This window comes from Mesocricetus auratus, unplaced genomic scaffold (assembly GCF_017639785.1).
Source record: "Mesocricetus auratus isolate SY011 unplaced genomic scaffold, BCM_Maur_2.0 Super-Scaffold_100009, whole genome shotgun sequence".
NCBI classification, from domain to species: Eukaryota; Metazoa; Chordata; class Mammalia; order Rodentia; family Cricetidae; genus Mesocricetus; species Mesocricetus auratus.
This window is the reverse complement of record NW_024429193.1, coordinates 64673125-64694082: the sequence shown is the minus strand read 5'-3', so window position 1 is coordinate 64694082 and position 20958 is coordinate 64673125. Positions and strand designations below refer to the sequence as shown.

The 20958-nt window shown below is 44.8% G+C and overlaps 1 protein-coding gene across 1 annotated transcript; it reads right to left on the bottom strand.

Annotated features, from left to right (window-relative positions):
• Positions 1-4339: 4339 nt before the first annotated feature.
• Positions 4340-7085, bottom strand: Loricrin (loricrin cornified envelope precursor protein). Its single transcript, XM_040752306.1, has 2 exons — positions 7023-7085; positions 4340-5973 (listed from the first exon to the last, which is right to left on the bottom strand). Exon 2 carries the CDS (start codon positions 5948-5950, stop codon positions 4586-4588), a length of 1365 nt encoding a protein of 454 aa, XP_040608240.1. The 5' UTR covers positions 5951-5973; positions 7023-7085; the 3' UTR covers positions 4340-4585.
• Positions 7086-20958: the final 13873 nt, after the last annotated feature.

Here is a 20958-nt window from a genome sequence, read left to right as displayed (position 1 = left end):
CCAAAAACCAAACAAACAAAAAAACCCAGGTCCAGATGGCCTCAGTGCAGAATTCTACCAGAAATTCAAAGAACAGCTTACACCAATTCTTCTCAAAGTATTCCACACAATAGAAGCAGAAGGGTCTTTGCCAAACTCTTTCTATGAGGCTTCAATAACCTTGATCCCCAAGCCACACAAAGACACAACTAAAAAAGAGAACTTCAGACCAATATCCCTCATGAACATGGATATAAATACTCAGTAAAATACTGGCAAATCAGATCCAAGAACACATCAAAACAATCATTCACCACGATCAAGCAGGTTTCATCCTAGGGATGCAGGGATGGTTCAACATACAAAAATCCATCAATGTAATCCACAATATAAACAAGCTGAGAAACAAAAATCACATGATCATCTCACTAGATGCTGAAAAAGCCTTTGACAAAATCCAACACCACTTCATCATAAAGGTCTTGGAGAGATCTGGGATAACAGGAACATACCTAAACATATTAAAAGCTATATACAGCAAACCAACAGCCAACATCAAACTAAATGGACAGAAACTCAACACAATTCCTCTAAGATCAGGAACAAGACAAGGCTGTCCACTCTCTCCATACCTTTTCAATATTGTACTTGAAGTTCTAGCTAGAGCAATATGACAACAAAAGGAGATCATGGGGATACAAATTGGAAAGGAAGAGGTCAAACTTTCACTATTTGAAGATGATATGATAGTTTTCATATGTGATTCATCCAAAAAACTCTACCAGGGAACTCCTACAGCTGATAAATACTTTCAGCAAAGTGGCAGGCTACAAGATCAAGAAAATCAGTAGCTCTACTGTATACAGATGATAAAAGGGCTGAGAAAGAAATCAGAGAAACATCCCCGTTTACAATTGCCACAAACAACATAAAATTACCTTGGGGTAACGCTAACCAAACAAGTGAAAGACCTGTATTGCAAGAACTTTGAGTCTTTAAAGAAAGAAATTAAAGAAGACATCAGAAAATGGAAAGATCTCCCATGCTCTTGGATAGGTAGGTTCAATGTAGTAAAAATGGCAATCCTGCCAAAAGCAATCTACAGATTCAATGCAATCCCCATTAAAACACCAGCACAATTCTTCACAGACCTTGAAAGAACAATAATCAATTTTGTATGGAAAAACAAAAGACCCAGGGTAGCCAAAACCTTACTCAGCAATGCAACATCTGGAGGCATCACCATCCCCGACCTCAAGCTCTATTATAGAGTTGTAGTCCTGAAAACAGTTTGGTATTGGCACAAAAATAGACAGGCAGACCAATGGAATCGAACTGAACACCCTGATATTAACCCATACATGTATGAACATCTGATCTTTGACAAACAAGATAAAAATATACAATGGAAAAAAGAAAGCATTTTCAACAAATAGTGCTGGCATAACTGTATGCAGGCACACTGCAGATAGATCTATGTCTATTGCCATGTATCAAAGACCTCAACATAAATCCAGCCACACTGAACCTCTTAGAAGAGAAAGTGGGAGGTACCCTTGAATGAATTGGTACAGGAAGCTGCTTCCTGAACATAACACCAGTAGCACAGAAACTGAGGTCAACAATTAGTAAATGGGACCTCCTGAAACTGAGAAGCTTCTGTAAGGCAAAGGACATAGTCAGTCAACAAGACAAAAAGGCAGCCCACAGAATTGGGAAAAGATATTCACCAACCCCACATCTGACAGAGGGCTGATCTCCAAAATTTACGGAGAACTCAAGAAGCAAGTCTCCAAAACACCAAAGGATCCAATTAAAAAGTGGGCTGCAGAACTAAATAGAGAATTCTCAATAGAGGAGTCTAAAATGGCTGAGAGGCACTTGAGAAAGTGCTCAACATCCTTAGCCATCCAGGAAATGCAAATCAAAACAACTCTGAGATACCATCTTACTCCTGTCAGAATGGCTAAAATCAAAAACACCAATGACAGTTTATGCTGGAGAGGATGTGGAGAAAGAGGAACACTTCTCCACTGCTGGTGAGAGTGCCAACTTGTACAGCCACTTTGTGAATCAGTATGGAGATTTTTCAGAAAAATGGGAATTAGCCTACCACAAGACCCAGTAATTCCACTCTTAGGCATATATCCAAACGATGCACATTCATACAACCATGATATCTGTTCTACTATGTTCATAGCAGCATTATTTGTAATAGCCAGAACCTGGAAGCAACCTAAATATCCCTCAACTGAAGAAGTAGATAGAGTAAATGCGAGACATTTACACAATGGAGTATTATTCAGCAGAAAAAAAACCCCAAAAAACAATGGAATCCTGAAATTTGCAGGCAAATGCATGGCACTAGAAGAAAACATCCTGAGTGAGGTAACCCAGTCACAAAAAGACATACATTGTATGTACTCTCTCACATATGAATTTTAGACATAGATCAGGGGAGTGCCAGCCTACAATCCCATGGCCAGAGAGTCTTGGAAACAGAACCTTCATCCAATGACTGATGGAAGCAGAGCCAGACACCCACAGGTAAACACTGAACTCAAGCAACCCAGTGACAGAGAGGGAGGACTGATGACCAAAGGCATTAAGACCAGGCTGGTTTAACCTGCAGAAACAGCTGACCTGAATAAGGAGTAGCTCTTGAACCCCAGCCTGATGGCTGGGAATCCAGCATGGGACTGATCAAGATGCCCTGAATGTGGGTGTCAGTGAGGAGGCCTAGGCAGTCTATGGGACCTTGAGTAGTAAGTAAATCAGTATTTATCCCTGGCACTGTGGGATATCCCCATCCCACAATGAGAAATGCACTCTTACCCTGGACTCTTTGGGGAAGGTCTAGGCTTTGCCCTAGATGAAATGACAGACTATGGACACCCCCATGGAAGGCCTCACCCTCCTTGGGGAAAGGAGAGGGTATGGGGGTGGTTGGTGGGACGGTGTGGGAGGAGGGGAGGGTCCTGGAATTGACATGTAAAGCAACCTTGTTTCTAATTTAAATAAAAAAATGTAGTGGTTGGACTACAATGTCACTGAAGTTGCTACTTGGTTTTCTCTCTATGCCCCTGAAGCAAAATGATGAAAGTAATGATGATTCCAAATGGGAGAGTCAGGTTAAGTATTTTTATTTCTAATATTAAATAAATATGGGAAAGGTATATCGGCTTTTTAATGTAGTTCAATTAATTTGAATAAATCAGTGAGTTGACATTTGCCTAAGGCTGATAAATTCTGACTGTAACACAGGATCTGGCTAGCAAACTGCCTACATCTCCACTAACTACTTCATAGCTCATGCATCCCTGGAAGCAACTCTTCCTTGCTAGAAGAAGCTTCCTTGCTAATTAGGAGGTTTCCTATGTTTTGCAGTGTCCTGATGTACTGATAGTACTTCCAGTACCCGTGGTACTGATGTTGAACATCTCACACATTTGTGATGTACCTTCCAAGTCGGATGAATGCTATTCCTTCAGCGCTTCAAGAGGGCTGCCTTCTGTCCCTGTAGATGTTCAATAGAGTGCTTCACACATTGTAGAGGCTCTTGAGTATCTGATGTATATTTTGGTAACAATAACAAAACCAGGCTTTCCCTGCTTTGGTATCAGTATTCAGTAGAGCTGCATTGGTAGGAAGGAATCAGGGTTATTCAAGGATTGGTAACCTTGAGAAGACATAGGAAGTGTCTTCCCTCCCTCACTCCCTCCCTTCTTCCCTTCAGCATTTCTTTTTTTTTTTCTCAAGATTCTACCATGGGTCATGAGTAAGGACTCATGATGAAGAAAAATAGTTACAGTCAGCAGGAAGATTATTTGGGCAGGGGTCTTCTTGTCCAGGGTCATGTCCTTCATTGCTGGTCTGAACATGCCAATCAATAAATAGTCTTGGGCCTCCGGTAAGTAGGTAAGTAGTTAGCTAAAATCTGAGAAAAGTGTTCTCCAGCAAAAAGGATTAGGGCAGGAGAGCTAAAGGGGTAGGAGAGGACAGTTTCAAAGGGACTGTTACATTCCTTTCTTCAGTAGCCCTTGGCTAGCATAGCAGTCACCCTGCTTCCAGAACCTGGAGAGTAAGCTCTGCGCTGTGAGAAATTGCCTGGTAGGCTGCCTTAAGAAGACCTGGTGCACCCCTGGTGACTGCCCGACTCACTGGAATGCGGAGGATGTCCAGTGAAGACTTCGCTTTGTGTTTGGGGAACAAACTGGGTCACATCCTTGCCAGCCATCCCATCTATTTACTTCCCCCACCTTGTTGAATGAATTTAAGTGTGAATGAATGAGTGGAAGAAGCAAGGACAGGATGGAGTGAGTGGATTTACAGGCTACAAAGACTACTAGAGACTCAGAGATTCTCATGAATTGCAAATTTATTGACTGAGGCACTGGAGTTGGGAGGTAGCCATTCAGAAACCAAGCGGAAAATCTGCAGAACAAGATGGAGCAGCTTGAACGACTTCTGGTTTCTTCTGGGGCAAGGGGTAGTGTTACGATGTGAAGGGTCTGGAAACCTTCGGCAATCTCATGAGAAAGTTAAGCCTGTCGGCGCCCACGGAAAACACCTCCAGCTCCTTTGTCTCCGTGGCATCCTGAGGACCTTACTTGCATGGCCAGGTAGGCGCCTGCTTCTGCTGGGTCTGGTGGCAGACTGGGACGCCCTTGCCACCTCCAGAGCCGCCCCCAGAGGAGCCGCCGCCGCAGCTAGAGCCGCCGCCGCCCCCGGAGTAACCGCCTCCGCAGCCACCGCCGCCACCCCCGGAGGAGCCGCCGCCACAGCCACCGCCGCCACCGGAGTAGCCTCCACCGCAGCCGCCGCCGCTGGAGTAGCAGCCGCCGCCGCCGCCGCCGCCAGAAGAGCCCCCTCCGCAGCTACCACCTCCGCCTGAAGAGCCCCCTCCGTAGCTCTGCTGGGGAGCGCAGGAGGTCTGGGTGGTCTGCTGCGACGAGTAGTAGCCCCCGCCGCCACCGGAGGAGCCGCCACCGCAGCTGCCGCCTCCACCACCGGAATAGCTGCCGCCTCCGCAGCTGCCGCCGCCACCGGAGGAGCCACCACCGCAGCTGGAGCCGCCACCGGAATAGCCGCCGCCGCCGCAGCTGGAGCCGCCGCCACCGCCACCGGAGTAGCCGCCTCCGCAGCCGGAGCCCCCGCTAGAGCCGCCTCCGTAGCTCTGGCTCTGATACTGTTGCGCCGACCCGGAAGAGCCGCCGCCGCCACCTCCGCAACTGCTGCCGCCGCCGCCGGAGTAGCCGCCGCCGCAGCTGGATCCACCACCTCCGGAGTAGCCGCCGCCGCCGCAGCTGGAGCCGCCGCCGGAGTAGCCGCCGCCGCAGCTGGAGCCGCCGCCGCCACCGGAGTACTTGCCCCCTCCGGAGCCACCGCCGCAGCCACCGCCGCCGCCACCGGAGGAGCCTCCGCAGTAGGAGCCGCCGCCACCTGATCCACCTCCGCAGCTGGAGCCGCCGCCCCCGCCTGAGTAGCCGCCTCCGCAGCTGGAGCCGCCGCCGCCGCCACCGGAGTACTTCACACCCCCGCCGGAGCCGCCACCGCCTCCACAGCTAGAGCCGCCACCGGAGGAGCCGCCGCCGCAGCTGGAGCCGCCGCCGCCTCCGGAGTAGCTGCCGCCGCCACAGCTGGAACCACCGCCGCCGGAGTAGCCACCGCCGCCAGAGTAGCCGCCGCCGCAGCTGGAGCCACCGCCTCCGGAGTACTTGACCCCCCCACCGGAGCCGCCTCCGCCGCCACAGCTGGAACCGCCTCCGTAGGAGCCACCGCCTCCGCCTCCGCAGCTGGAGCCGCCTCCAGATGAGCCACCTCCACAGCTGGAGCCACCGCCGCTACCACCGCTATAGTAGCCACAGCCGCCGCCGCCGCCGCCGCCACCACCACCACCACCGCCGCCACCGGAGGTCTTTCCACAACCCACGGGAGGACAGGGAGTGGGCTGTTTTTTCTGGTGAGACATCTTGTTTAAGGAGAAGGGGAACCCTGGAGAAAGAGCAGAAGAGCATCATTGGACCAGCAGCAAGAGGATGCTGCGAAGGAAGCAGCTGCATCCTTGGTAGCATCAATCTGACTCCCTGCATCATGTGGACCAGGCTTCTGGACTCCATTCAGGGGCTGCAGAGTTATTGCTAGGACAAAAGTCCGGTTTGTGGTGCCTCCTTCTCCCTCAACTCTGCCTGACTTCTGCTGTGTGATTTGGAGGGTAGACCAGCCACAATTCCATCTACTTTTTATCAAGGAACACTCCATCTCTTAGGATGCTCCAAGTCCCAGTCCTGATTCTAAGTTCAATAGAAAACTGCAGTAAATATTCACCTGGGCCTTTACCCATTCCCAGAACAACAAGGAAAGATTTGTTTGGACATTAATAGGCTGTAGGACCCATTTTCTGCAAAGCCCTTAGTTCAAACTCTTGATCTGCTATACTGAGTAAGAATATGCTCCAAGGGCCAAATATTAACAAGAGAGCTCTACTGTGGCCCTGCTGCAAAAAGAGGGAAGGGCACTGGACCATTTGGACCAGCACACCAGCACATCTGACCAGAAGATAACAGGCATCTTATTTGGGGATAGGCAGGGCTCTAAGTTTGGTAGAGAACCGCAGTCAGTAGGAACTTGGAGCCCAGAATCTCACAAGTTGTCTGTCTGTAAAGTAGGGCTTGGGTTTTGGTGGCTTCTCCATTATCTCCCATCAGCATCATTCTATGACTTATCCTCCCCACTAACTGACAGTGGGTTCAGCCTCTCCTGATAGATTCACAAGGTTCATCCAGTCTCCACTGCAGAGCCCTCAGCACCTTGGGTGCTAGAGAGGTAGGAGGTAGTTCTCTCTTGGCAGAGTTTAATGCTCTTGCCAGAAGACCAGAAACATCACCTGCCCAGCAGCTTACCACTCTCCCAGTGTTTTCCTAAATTCCTTCTCAGTTTGAATGTAGTAGCCTCCAAAGGGGGAGAGGGGCCCTGTCCCTTAACCTCTGCAAGCTGAGCAAGGCCAGCTGGAGAGGCCAGAGAGCCAGAGAGCCCACACTTACCTGAAGCACCAGGGGAGGTGAGTGAGGGAAGGAGATGATGGTGATGTGAGGGACATCGGAGCTCCTGAGGTTTTATACTCTTTGCCTGCTCTGACTCATCTATTGATCAAGCACCTCCTCGGTTACGTGACTAGTCACTCTTGGCCCCACCCCCTTGTGATTGCAAGCAAAGGATTGACCCATTCATGAAGATTTGGAATTCTTGGGATAGGGATAGGTGTTGAGCATATGACTGGCCACTTCTCTGATGTAATTGTGAGCAGGTTGGTCATTGGAGACGGCCAGCCAGAGTGGATGGCAAAAATTGTTTTCAAAACGTCTGGTACAGGTTGCATGCCATAACCAGAGAATGATACTTGAGGAATAGGTTCCAGACCTGTGAAGCAGCCTAAGAGAATCTGGAGATCGCAGACACTAGCCCAAGAAGTAGTATCTTTCAAAAATTTCTGTTTGATTCCTAGTCTCTTTACTTTGGAAATTCTCAAAACATTAGAATCCAACTCTCTTTTTTGCCATAATTTCTCTACTTTGGTTTCATGAATGCTTTGTTGGGATGTTTCTGCCCTGCCTATTGGTTGTGAGCGTTCATGAGTCCCCAGCTCCCAGTTCTGGATGCTATACGATGGTCAGCACTGTAACTAACACGACTCTAGCTTATTTGGAGTTGTTCCTGGTAATAGCAGGTATTTTGATCATCAACACTAACTTTACTTGCAGCGGTGAAAACTAACAAGACAGACCCTGGGGTCCTTTCCACCATGGCCTTTCGTCTCGGATATCCTGTGATGTTGAGTGGTGATTCAGACCTCTGAAGGGCAGCCGTAGAATGGAGTGGACTTGAGTTTGGTGACTGGGTTTGGGTCTCTCCTTTACTATTTGTCAGATGTGTCACCATGGGCAAAGTCTCAGCTCATACAAACTCTCCACACAGGGGGAACTCAGTATTTGTTGATTGTCAAGTGATCAAGCTTTCTGATCTTCACTTACTCTGTCTACCAAACAGGAATCCTATTATCTATTTCATAGGAACATGAAGAAGGAATAGTTATGAAGTATAAATGTATTTTGTATTATGTGATGTTGATATTTTTGCCATGTTCTCACATGGCACCACATTTTTACTTCAGATCAAGCCTTCCCTTGGCAAGAAGGAGTGTGAAGCCAGCTTAATTATTCTCCAATGAGAGTAACTCAGAACTTCCCTGATGACCCTGGAACCAAGGGCAGCCCCTCCGTGTGGAAGAACAAAGTGTTTTTCCCCTTCTTTCATCATTGGAACTCAGTTGCTATTAAGATACCACAGCTGAGCCTTGTTCCACCCAGCTGTGTTGAAATAACAATTCTAATCACAAATTGACTTAATTATGGGGGAGCATTAATGATCTAAATGATCCTGATTAGACTTTGGCTTTCAGAAACTCGTGGCACTTGTTTCAGTTTGGACAGTATGAACTCAGATGAATCAAGGAGGATCCTGGGTGTTCCTGCTCTTGGAGGATAGAGTAGAGAGAGAAGCCAGGATCTGTTGGAGAGGCAGGCTTCTCACCGTAGAGCTGGCACTAAGGTGTCTTTGGAGGGAAACAGCATCCTCTTTTGATAGTGGTTGCCATGGATGTAAAAGGGAATCTTTTTTTGGGGGGTCAGGATACATGGGAATAAGCTTGAACATGGCTCTTAGCACTGATCTGTGGACCGTGTTGGCCCATTACCATATACTCACCAGTCTGTAGGAAAAGTCTAAGTTAACATGCATTCGGTGGGGAAGAAAATCTGTAATTCAGAAGTCATGGCCTTCATTCTTCTTTTGTGTTTAGGTGTTATTTTTTATAAAAAGTGATGGTGATCTGAGCTGTAAGGTGCTGCCTTCATGTCCTTATGCATTAAAATGAAAATTTCATAGCTGCATAGTTACTGTTTGTTTTAATTTTGTTAAAATGAATTAAATTTTATATAAAGTAGGCAGTTTTATTGTATTTCTATACATATAATTTGATCATATTCATTCCCACTGTCATCCTTTTTTGCCTTCTTCCCATCTTTCTCCTTCTAGATCCCTTTCGCATCTTTTTTTATATCCATAGATTCCAGATGTCAGAGAAACACAAGATATTTATCTCCATGAGACTAGTTTATTTTGCTTAACATAATGATCTCTAGTTTCCATTTTTTCTGCAAATGATATATTTTTATTCTCTTTTATGGCTGAAAAAGTTCCACTGTTCATATATACCACATTTTCTTGTCTAACCAACACCTATGCTGGTTCCATAACTTGGCTGCTGTTATGCAATAAACATAGGTATACAGGCAATGCTGGAGTAAGCCGACTTGATTCTTTTGGGTGTACACCCAGAAGTGGTGTAGCTGAATCATAGGCAAGTTGTATTTTCCATATTCTGAGGACTCTCCATACTGATTTCTGTAGTAGCTGGACTGACTTACAGTCTCATCAGAATTGTTAGTGTTCTCAACCTGTCAAATTCTTATCATTTTTTTGTCTGTTTCCTTCTCTCTTGTTGAAAACCATTCTGGCTGGCATGACATGGGATCTCTAAGTAGTTTTAGTTTGCATATCCATAATGTTGAATTTTTGGCCATTGGAAAGTGCCTGTTTTGTTCAGTTGCCCATTTATTTGTTAGATCATCTGTTCTTTTTGATGCTCAACTTTTAAAATGTTTTATATATCCTGTATCTTAGTCACCCACTGGGTGAGTAGCTGGTGAAGACACCCCCCCCATTCTTCATACTGTCTCTTCATTTTACTGTTTCCTATGTACTATAAAAATCTTTTGCATTTCTTACAATCACATTTGTTAATTTTTTTTCTGTAGTTACCTGAGCTATTGGAATCTTTGTCAGAAAGTCATCACCTGTGTTCTACCCTGAAGTATTTTCCTGTAGTAGTTTCAAAGTTTTGGGTGTTAAATTACAGGTTTCATTTTGAGTTGGTTTTTGTGCATGGTGAGAGCTATGAATATGGTTTTAGTCTTTTACATAGTTCCAGAAGTTTTGGGGTCATTATAATTTTCTCTATGGGATTCTAAACCTTGGAAAACTCAAGTGCAGTTGACTCCAGAATAGCTAACAATTCTAAATGCCTAAAAGTTTAGTTTTAGTTGAAACCTGGTTGCTGTACTTTTAAAAAAATGAATGATAGTGTGATAATTCTTCCATTTTTAAATTGACAGTTTCATGCTTCTCACCAGAATTTTAGTTGTTTCATCCTCTTTCCCCTTTCGTCTCCCTTATTCTCCTCCCCTTGACTCTTTTTTTCTTAAAAGTTACCTTTTATTTTATTTTCACATCTTTTTGTGTGTGTTCCACTGGGATGAATTGTTTGAGTTTTAATATACTTTATTTACTTCACTATATTCAAATATTAACACCATAGCAAGTAATAAATAAAAAATGCCACAGGGACAATTTGCATTCCTTATCTTATACTTAGTTTTTAAAACCAACATACTTTATGTGGAAAACACATCTAATTAGGATGAGCCATGTGTCAAGTGTTGTCACTGCTGATATAATAACACCTGCTGTTATATGACTTTAATGGAAACAGATCGGATTGGGTCATAAAATGGGCTACTTATTTGATACCATAATTAATGATTTCTCCAAATAAGATGGTTTCTAATGTTAGGTGAATAAAACTAAACCAAAAGAATAATTTTAGAAGTCTACGCATGTCCCAAAACTCTCTTTAAAAATATTATCTGTTAAGCTGGGGGTGGTGAAGCATGCATTTAATTCCAACACTTGCAAAGCAGAGGTAGATGTATGTATGTGAATTTGAGGCCAAACTGCTTTACATTATGAGTTTCAGGTTAGCCAGAAACATGCAATAAGATTGTCTCAAAAATCTTATTATTTATTTTGAAATGTATTCTTTGAGTTTTTCATGCATATATACAATGTGTTTTGGTCATACCCAACTTCCTCCTCTCTCCTTGCAATTTTTCCAAGACCTTTCCACACTCTTTCCCACTTTCTTACCCCCTCTCAATAACTACCGATTCCAATTAGGACTCCCATCCTTCAGTGGATGGCACTATACCCTTGAGTGTGACAATTTGAAATGTGAAATGATGAGAACAAAATAATTAACATTTGATTGTTCTGGGAACTTTGAGCTCCTTGTAGTTATTTTGAGATAGACAGCAAATTATTGTAAGTGGTAGTCACTCTACAGTGACAAGGAACACAGGAGCTTCTTCTTACTAAGTGTATTCTGGTACCCACTGTCCATCTCCGTTTTCCTTCCCTTCCCTTCCTAGCACTGTAGTATCCACCATTCTATTCTCTCCTGTGAGGTCAATTTGAGACTCCAATTCTGTGTTCATTGGTACAGGCAGCACACGTGTGCAGGGCATTATGTTAAACATACATACAGAATGTGAGTGTCTTCTGTAGAGTTAGGGAGGGGGGAAGGAGACAAGAACAGTGCCTGTGATTGCTTTTGTTATCCTATATATCATTTAATAGGAAAAAAACCCCTCAAAGTAGTATTTCCACTTTGTCAACAGGTAGACACCCTGTAGGTGGCAGGACCTTACAGGAATACCTGATCTGTGACTCTTAGCTCTCAACTAATCTTGCATGAGTGAATGTTTTAGAAAATCTATTGTGTAATCGCCTGGACCAAGAGTGTTTCTACTTGAATATCTGTATAAAAAGCTGATTATCACTTTGTGTCACATTAGTCGGGAAATTATAGGCTTCTGTGGACTTACGACACATGCACAGTTGGGATTTTGTAAGATTTGGCATATCAAAAATTTGAGATTTATAGCTTTTGGACCCTTAACCTGAAATGCATGCTCACTAGCACATCTGACTTGTGCAACATGACAGATTGGGCCATGGTCCCTTACTTTCCTGTACTATATTTGTAGAGGGGGATGCACCTTTAAATAAGTAATTCTGAGTGTTACTGGTACTCAGTGAGTTTCACTGGGAGTGAGGACTCTTGAGACTTTCAGATAGTTAGGAGTGAGACAGTTCAGTTCCGGGCGTTAAGGGTCTCATACACAATCACAGATAAGGTCTTTTGGGGGAAATCTCAGCTTCTAACTCATAAATCACAAATGTTGAAGACTTCTTGCTTGTAGGTTTAACTTATTGCTGCTGGTTTTCCCAACTTAAGCAGACACCCTCTTACTAACCAGTGGAGAGGTGGGAGAAAGACAATGCAAGGATGTTTGGTACTATGATGTAAAATCTGGCTGCATATACAAGCTCTGTTGGAAGAGACAGTAGAAAAGGAAGGTTCTGGAAGCTCTCTGAGAAGGCTGCTTCTCTGACTGGAGACACAAGGCCGCTGACTCTTAGGTCTCAAGACTGAGGCAAGATTATATTCCCTGATTTGGGGAGCATTAGTCTACTCTCAGATTGTTCATTACAGCTTTCAAGGATCTAGAGTCGCATACCTGTGTCTTCATGACTGGGCTCGGGCTGCTTCTCTGACTAACGTTCACACCAAAGCCAATGGCTGGTGGAGAAGAGAATGCACACAGGGTGGGAGTTTGGGAACTCAGCATTGCAGGAGCAGAGGTTTGGAGACTTTCTCCATGTTCATGGTTAAGAAACAGTTTTCAAGTGTAGCCCAGGAAGTGCCTCAGGGTCCAGGCATCCCTTTGAGGTTACCGTTCCTCTCCTCTCTTCAGACTTCCTGGCAGTGACAGGGGGTTCATCCCTGGATGTTAAGTGGAAAATTTTTTTCTTTCTTTTTTTCATTACTTTAATTTTAAATAGCTTGTCAATCCCAGTTCCCTCTCCCTATCCTCCTCCCACACCCCCCACCATCCCCCCAGCCTCCTACCCTATCCCCACTTCCTTCCACATAGGGGATATCTAGAGTCTCTGGTTTCACTCAGGGCAGGATCCAAGCACTCACCTAAGAGTCCAGGCTGAGAGCATCCCTCTTTGTGTTATGGACACACGAAGTCCGTTTGTATGCCAGGGATAAACACTGTACTGCCCAGGGCTCCATAGGTTGCCCAGGCCTCCTCACTGACTCTCACACTCAGGAGGTCTGGATCAGTCCCATGCTGGCCTCCCAGCTGTTGGTCTGGGGTCCAAGAGCTCCCTCTTGTTCAGATCAGCTGTCTCTGCTGGTTTTGCCAGCCCATTCTTTGCTAATTTGCTCATTGCTCCCACCCACAGTTAAACACTGAACTGATCCCACGGAACCCAGTGACAGAGAGAGGGAAAGAATGGTTTTTGAGGTCTGAGAGATTGTGGCAGAATTCTCTCTCTAAGGAGAGAATTTGAATTTGAAACTCTCTTAAACCCTCATCACTTTCCCTGTCTGAAGCCCCGAGGACCTGCAGCGGCCATGCACCACATAATAGAGTTATTAGTGCCACAGATGTGAGGTACATAGCCTGCTCATGCACATTCGTTGGACTGGTTTCTCTTATGAGTTACAGCTGCCCTTGGGGAAGGCTCCAGTCATTTCCTTGCTCTGCATCTTAAGGTCCCTATGTGCTGAGTCTTAATCAGGATGTAAGCTCAGGTTGGGTATTTGTGAAGGTCATTATTGCGCCAGTGGTGAGGACGATGCTTAGTCATTTAAAGGTCGTCAAAAACATTAGGATGCAGATGGGACAAGCAGTGCATCTAGGCACACTGCTCACCCAGGCCTGGACACTTCATGTCAATCTATTCAAAGGCTTGTCTCCTGCTGGCACAGTTTGGTTTTTCTCAACAGCCCCATGCTCTCAACCATGCGTCGTTTTCCTTTTTAGATACTGAAGTATCTCTGAAGGTGTTTGATTTGCTCACATTCTCAGAGTCTTTAAAGTGTCAAGGACGGTGTCGGGTCTGATGAGGTGGCTCAGCAAGTAAAGATGCTAGATACCGAGCCACCCAAGTCTGCTCCTCTGACTGCCACACGTGTGCTTGTCATTGTCCCCAGTCCTAGTTTCTCCACTGCTTCCATCACTTCCCTGGCCTCCCTTCTTCTGCTGTAAGAAGAAGGGTCAAAGGGACTGGGTCATAAGTTAGTTAGGTTGACTTTATGGATGGCAAAACTGAAGCCAAGACGCTAGTATCTTGCTGAATTCACAAACTGTTGGTGGTGAACACTCATGTACACACACGCACACAAATACCCCATAGTGAATAGATACATTTAAAAACTAAGAAGCTGGTTTCAGTCTTTTTAGTATCTCTGTGAGGCCAGGGGCAGAAGATGCATTCATGAATGCTCCCAGGTCTTCTGGGACAGTTTTGCCCGTTTACGGTGCTGGAAGCTCCTGTAGCTACCCTCCAGTCATCCTTCAGTTACAGAGATAGATGAAGAACCCAAAGCAGAGGCGGGCTCCACCATTCCCCTGGCCACACAGCAAGGGTAGCACTGGATTCTGCTTCCTGGGTGTACCACCCAGCACTTCTCCCGTTACAGGTTGTGTGGGTTTTTTCCCCTCTGAACAGTGCTCTTGGAGCTGGCAGTGTGGAAAGTTACAGTTAAAATGACGGTCAAAGTTTTATAGCTCATTTGGACAAGCTCAAAGAAGCTGCTAGCCTGGGCAGGTTAGCTTTTGTCCTGGAAGAACATCTCAAAATGGCAAGGCCCAGCTTTGACAAGAAAACTGCTCTTCTGTAGCCTGAGGATGCAGGGCCCACATCTTGAGCTCACATATAAACTTTACAAGAAGGGAGGAGCTGTGAGTGGCATCAGCATTGTGGTCCAGCTGGGTTCTGAGATAAGGAACATAGCCAGAGGCTTCTCAGGTGCAGAAGCTGTTGGTGGCTTAAGAATGTTGGCTCCCTAAGGAGCCCATCCCTTTATTTCCTTGGGTGGCTTCTCTGTGTTATTTTAACTGAGCCTCAAGTCAAACAGAATCTGGAAATCAATAGGACTGGAAGGGAAGAACAGAAGCCTTTCAAAGCCGTCATCCTGCTTGTCCTAGAAGCTTTAACCCATGCTTTTTTAGCTTCATGTTGCCTGGGGTGACCTGTACCCTCAAACTTTCCTTTTACTCAAGGTCACTGGAAAGCAAGGCGAGGTAAGGACCCTTTTCATCTTGATTGTTTTTCTTTGAGGCAGGGTCTCTCCTGATAGCCCAGGCTATCTCAGACTCGTGCCCTTCTGTGTCACCCTCTGGAGTGTGGGGACAATTTTGATGACCCCTCATTGTTGCAGTGGGCTTTTGGCATCACTTTATTGCCACAACTTTGTAACAGTTCACAAATGGAGTGTGGATCCAGAATCTGTCTTGACCAATAAACCCTGAACCTCTGATTTGATTATTCTTTTTTTGCTTCCTTTTTTTTAACTTAAATTAGAAACAAGCTTGTTTCACATGTCAATCCTAGCTCCCTCTACCTCCCCTCCTCACCCACCCCCTCCAACCTCCTGCAATCCCCCACCCAGTCCCCACTCTGCACCCTAGGGAGGGTGAGGCCTTCCATGGGTGATCTCCAGAGTCTGTCATTTCATCTGGGGCAGGACCTAGGTCCTCCCCCATGTGTCCACGATGAGAGAGCATCCCTCCATGAGTAATGGGTTTCCAAAGTCCATTGGTATGCCAGGGATAAATACTGATCTCCTACCTGAGGCCCCATAGATTGCCAAGGCCTCCTCACTGACACCCAAATTTAGGGGGTCTGGATAAGTCTCATGCTGGTCTCTCAGCCACAAACTTGATTGTTCTTAATTTTTGAGTATTTTTCAAATTGTAGCTCTTATTTCAATAGCTGGACTTGTCAAACTCAGGAGGGTGACCTTGGAACAAATTTTCCCACTGTTCATAAACGTAAGACCCATTACAGTTTAGTTGGTGGGTCTCTAGTAAAGAGAGGCCCAGAGCTTTGGTCTGTGGAGTCAGAACCTTGCTGGGCTCCATATCATTCAGGTGAGACTTGATTGCCTACATCTCCACTCTCACGAAGTTCAGAGCTGGACCTCAGAGTACATACTCGATAAACATCTGTTCCTAGCTAAAGAGATGATGAGAATTTAGCTTCTTGGCCTCAGGGTATAAAAGCATGACTTAATTGTCCACTAAACCAGCTTACATAAATTGACCACATGCGTTGACTTTCTCCCATCGTCTGCCACTCTTCATCCAAAGCACCCAATTCCTCCTCACTTCCTGTTTCCTGTCTTTCAGAATATTCCCTGTGCCATTCTTCCTCCGATGCTGGCTGCTTCAGGTCAGTTCACTGTCGGCTGTTTGGATCAGGCTTGAAATAGAGGCAGAACCTGTGTTAGTCTGTGGTCTGTTCTGAAGGATGTCTTCATAATCTTTCCTCTGCTGAGGTCTTGGGACCGTGTGTGTGTGTGTGTGTGTGTGTGTGTGTGTGTGTGTGTGTGTGTGTGTTTGTTCTAAACCTAGCCTCACCACCAACAGTTTGTGAACTCTGCAAGATGCTAGCCCGAGCTGCAGCTGTGCCATCCATAAAGTCAATCTAACTCACTTATGACCCAGTCCCCCTGACTCCTTCTTCCTATGGTATATGGTACCCCTCTCTGGGCAGAAAGAAGGGAGGCATGGGAAGTGATGGAGCAGTGAAGAAACTAGATACGATGATGGGAGCTACAAAGTTCTGAGAAGTAAGTATGGGGACCTCAGTCCTCTCTGAGTGCCAGCCAGACTCGAGCTCAAATCAGGAATTTTGAGAACTTTGGTGACTTTTGTCCTTGAGAGCATTTTCCCCACCAGGTTGCGAGTGGGGGGACAAGGAGGGTGTAGCAGGAAGGATGGGTGAGTGAAGGTTACCTATGCTTTGAATAACCTTTGCGGAGTGTTATTAGCAAGGGTGTGCACAATTGTATAGAATTAAGACAGGCATGCAGGGAGTCTGCATTCTTCCATCTTTCTGAACTGGCTTGTGTTGCTGTGGGCCCAGAGGAAAGATTAACTTGTGTGAGTGTGCTCCTGTGCTCCTGTGCCTTTGCATGCTGTGTGTATGTGCTCTGGGGAGTGAATCCTTTGGCGGTGGCAACTGGGTCACTAGTATCTTACTCTGCTGAAAAGCAAAAGAGCAAGCAATCGAAAGCTCGTTAGCAGCAACAGATAAAGCAAAGCAAAGCAAAGCGGTTACCTGGAATCTGGTATCCAAATGCTTGGGGTCAAAACGTTGGTGTTTTCATCTTGTTCTCTCTCTCGTAATACTTTCTTTTTGTATAACCTTCAACTTTGTGAGTTCATGTAACACTGTTAAACAAATATCCAATGCCACTCTGTGGTCTCTGTAACCATTGATTTTATTGATGCGCTCTTACTACATACTCTCCATCTTAACTTAGAGACCCTCCAGCTTTCCTGCAGTGTCTGGGTCTTGGGAACTCTGTTGGATTTCTTTGGGTTGTTTCCCTGCCTACCGGTGGGTTGAGACCATACCTTCCCTTGTATACACAGTAGAGTTATAAGGCCAGTGAGGAAGATTTGTTGTGTGTAGACTGCCCTCTCTCCTCCCAAAACTTTTCTTAGCTGTGTGGACTTCCTTGGACGTAACCTTGTACCTCAGTTTCCCCACCTCTGTTTTGCTTTGTAGAATCCTTGATTTCTCTCTGTATGTTGATTCTTTCTTGTTTCCTTAAATATAACATTTTCTTCACAAAGCTCCTGAGCCAGGATTCCCCTGATAATGTGTGGTCAGAACCCATCTCTTGGTGTGGGTAACAGGACACAAGGGTGGGGCACAATCTAGAGGTACATTTGGAAAAGAAATGAGTTAGAAAGCTTGATAGCTAAGTGCCGAGGCTTGGGGAATGCAGAGGAGGGAAGAGATCTTAGAACAGAAGAAGTTTTTGTTAAGACTGAAGAATGGCAAGCTGATCTCTTTCTCCAGACTAAAGTCTGGCTCTCACACTTGTTTTGTGTGCAAATTGTGTACCTATGCCTGTGTATATGAATGATTCATAAACATTATGAGTTCATACATGGGTGCTTGTATCTATGTATGTGATGTGTATAAATGTATCTATGCATCTTCACATGGCTGTGTTTGAGGTTTACATAGACATGCTTGTATGTGTGATGTGTGTATATATGTCTGTGATACTTGTGTTTATGTCTGTGTGTGATACTTGTGTATATGTCTGTGTGTGATACTTGTGTATATATGTCTGTGTGTGATGTGTGTATATATGTCTGTGTGTGATGTGTGTATATATGTCTGTGTGTGATACTTGTGTATATATGTCTGTGTGTGATACTTGTGTATATGTCTGTGTGTGATGTGTGTATATATGTCTGTGTGTGATACTTGTGTATATGTCTGTGTGTGATACTTGTGTATATGTCTGTGTGTGATGTGTGTATATGTCTGTGTGTGATACTTGTGTATATATGTCTGTGTGTGATACTTGTGTATATGTCTGTGTGTGATACTTGTGTATATGTCTGTGTGTGATGTGTGTATATGTCTGTGTGTGATACTTGTGTATATGTCTGTGTGTGATACTTGTGTATATGTCTGTGTGTGATGTGTGTATATGTCTGTGTGTGATACTTGTGTATATATGTCTGTGTGTGATACTTGTGTATATATGTCTGTGTGTGATACTTGTATATATGTCTGTGTGTGATGTGTATATATGTCTGTGTGTGATACTTGTGTATATGTCTGTGTGTGATACTTGTGTATATATGTCTGTGTGTGATGTGTGTATATGTCTGTGTGTGATACTTGTGTATATATGTCTGTGTGTGATGTGTGTATATATGTCTGTGTGTGATGTGTGTATATATGTCTGTGTGTGATACTTGTGTATATGTCTGTGTGTGATGTGTGTATATATGTCTGTGTGTGATGTGTGTATATATGTCTGTGTGTGATACTTGTGTATATATGTCTGTGTGTGATGTGTATATATGTCTGTGTGTGATACTTGTGTATATGTCTGTGTGTGATACTTGTGTATATATGTCTGTGTGTGATACTTGTGTATATGTCTGTGTGTGATGTGTGTATATATGTCTGTGTGTGATACTTGTGTATATGTCTGTGTGTGATACTTGTGTATATGTCTGTGTGTGATGTGTGTATATGTCTGTGTGTGATACTTGTGTATATATGTCTGTGTGTGATACTTGTGTATATGTCTGTGTGTGATACTTGTGTATATGTCTGTGTGTGATACTTGTGTATATGTCTGTGTGTGATACTTGTGTATATGTCTGTGTGTGATACTTGTGTATATGTCTGTGTGTGATGTGTGTATATGTCTGTGTGTGATACTTGTGTGATGTGCGCACATAACCCTTGCACTCCTTAGGTGTCAGCATTTCTCCTCTCATTCCACTCTTTCTCAAGAACCAGTTTCCTTTCCCTAGGAAGGCAGATAGGTTGTTGGTCTCCTCCCTGACCCAGGGGCTTCTCTCTGACTCTCACCTGTCAGCTCTTTTAACTGTGTGGTTACTTCTAACAATGGCATCGTAGAACTGACCCACATGGTTCTTCACTGCCTCTATTTCTAGCAAAGCAGTAGATGTGACTAAATTATGACCGTTCTTCTGCTAAAATTCTTTGGCGTCCTCATTTCACAATCAAGTCCCAGCTTTCTGAGTGACATTCACTGTTCAAACACAGCTTTGCCCTTCCTGCTGAGTCAGACTTTTTAATGCCTTCATATCACTTGCTGTGCTTTTCTCTCTAGTTACAAAACAGTCTTCCTCCTTTGGTTTGTGCAATTTTTATTTGCCTCTTATCAGACATCCTGTCCATGACGATTCCCACTACAGGGCTTCACAGCCTAACTGGGAGAATACCTCCTCTTGTAGCCCAGTAATCCTGTTTCCCTTTAGACTGAAGGCCCCTAGGAAGCCAAGCTAGGACTGGTTCGCTGTCTTACATCTCATGTATCTAATGAAATGTCGTCATGAGTGGTAGCAGGAAAAAAATGGGTGTCTGCCCACTGCTGGGTTGTTAGCATCCTGGTTGTGAACGTCACATGTTTGGCTTGATGAGACAATATTGAGTTTTCTTCCTATTTTTCAGCTTCCCAACAAGACTGCTCCTCAAAAGCATGGACAGAATTGCACCTTTTTAAATAATTCCAGAGTCTGTGGACACATGGTCAGTACATCAAAAGATAAGAAAGAAATAAAGAAGGAAATGGAGGAAAGGAAAGAGAAAAGAAAGGTGGGAAGGACAGAAGAACCTTACCCAGGCCTGTCGTAGAGCTGGTTTCAGTCTGGAGACAATAATAACTACGTCTCCACAGGCAGCTTGGGGTTCTCTGGCTTCGTTCCAGCCAGTCCCAAAGGCCATAGGACCAGTTGACCCCCAAAGAGGTAAAGCCAGGTTATATCATTTCACAAGGTTTAAAGAATTTGGCCCCACTGGTTTATGAATTATTGTTCTTTCATTTTCAACACAAATGTGATGTCAGTATCTGGATTAAATTATTCTTGGCACTTGATTGCACCTCACATTAATTAGCACATTTTTCTCCTCGGAGATTGCTGAGGAGTTGCATGAACTAAAGCATGACGGCTGATAATGAATCATGAGCCCTCCTCATTCTAATAGTTGTGTGTCTCTTTTAATGTGTTTTAACACTCCAGATTTGTGATTTTATAGATGTGATTGCTTAGGGGTAAGGTAAAGGAAGGCAACACTGCAGGAAAATGTCTTAAAATAATTTTAGCAAGTGAAAATAGCGAGTTGACCTAGAGAAGTGCATTAAACATATAACAACTGTGGTGGTGCATAGATCTTGGAGAACCCATGGTGGAGACAAATGCATGTTTCCCATGTTTTACTGTTTTCCATGGAGGGTTCAAAGGCTTCCAGGGAGGTATGGTGTGGTGCAGGGGTCCTGCTGTGTTCAACCAAGGTTCTAGAGCAGACTCCGTACTCCTGGTGGACACAGAGGTATGTGTCTCCATCAGGAGTAGATTGCTGGACCTAGGGCAGCTCAAGCCTCAGGAACTGACTCTGAGTATCATCTTTGGACAAGGCCAGAGAGGCATA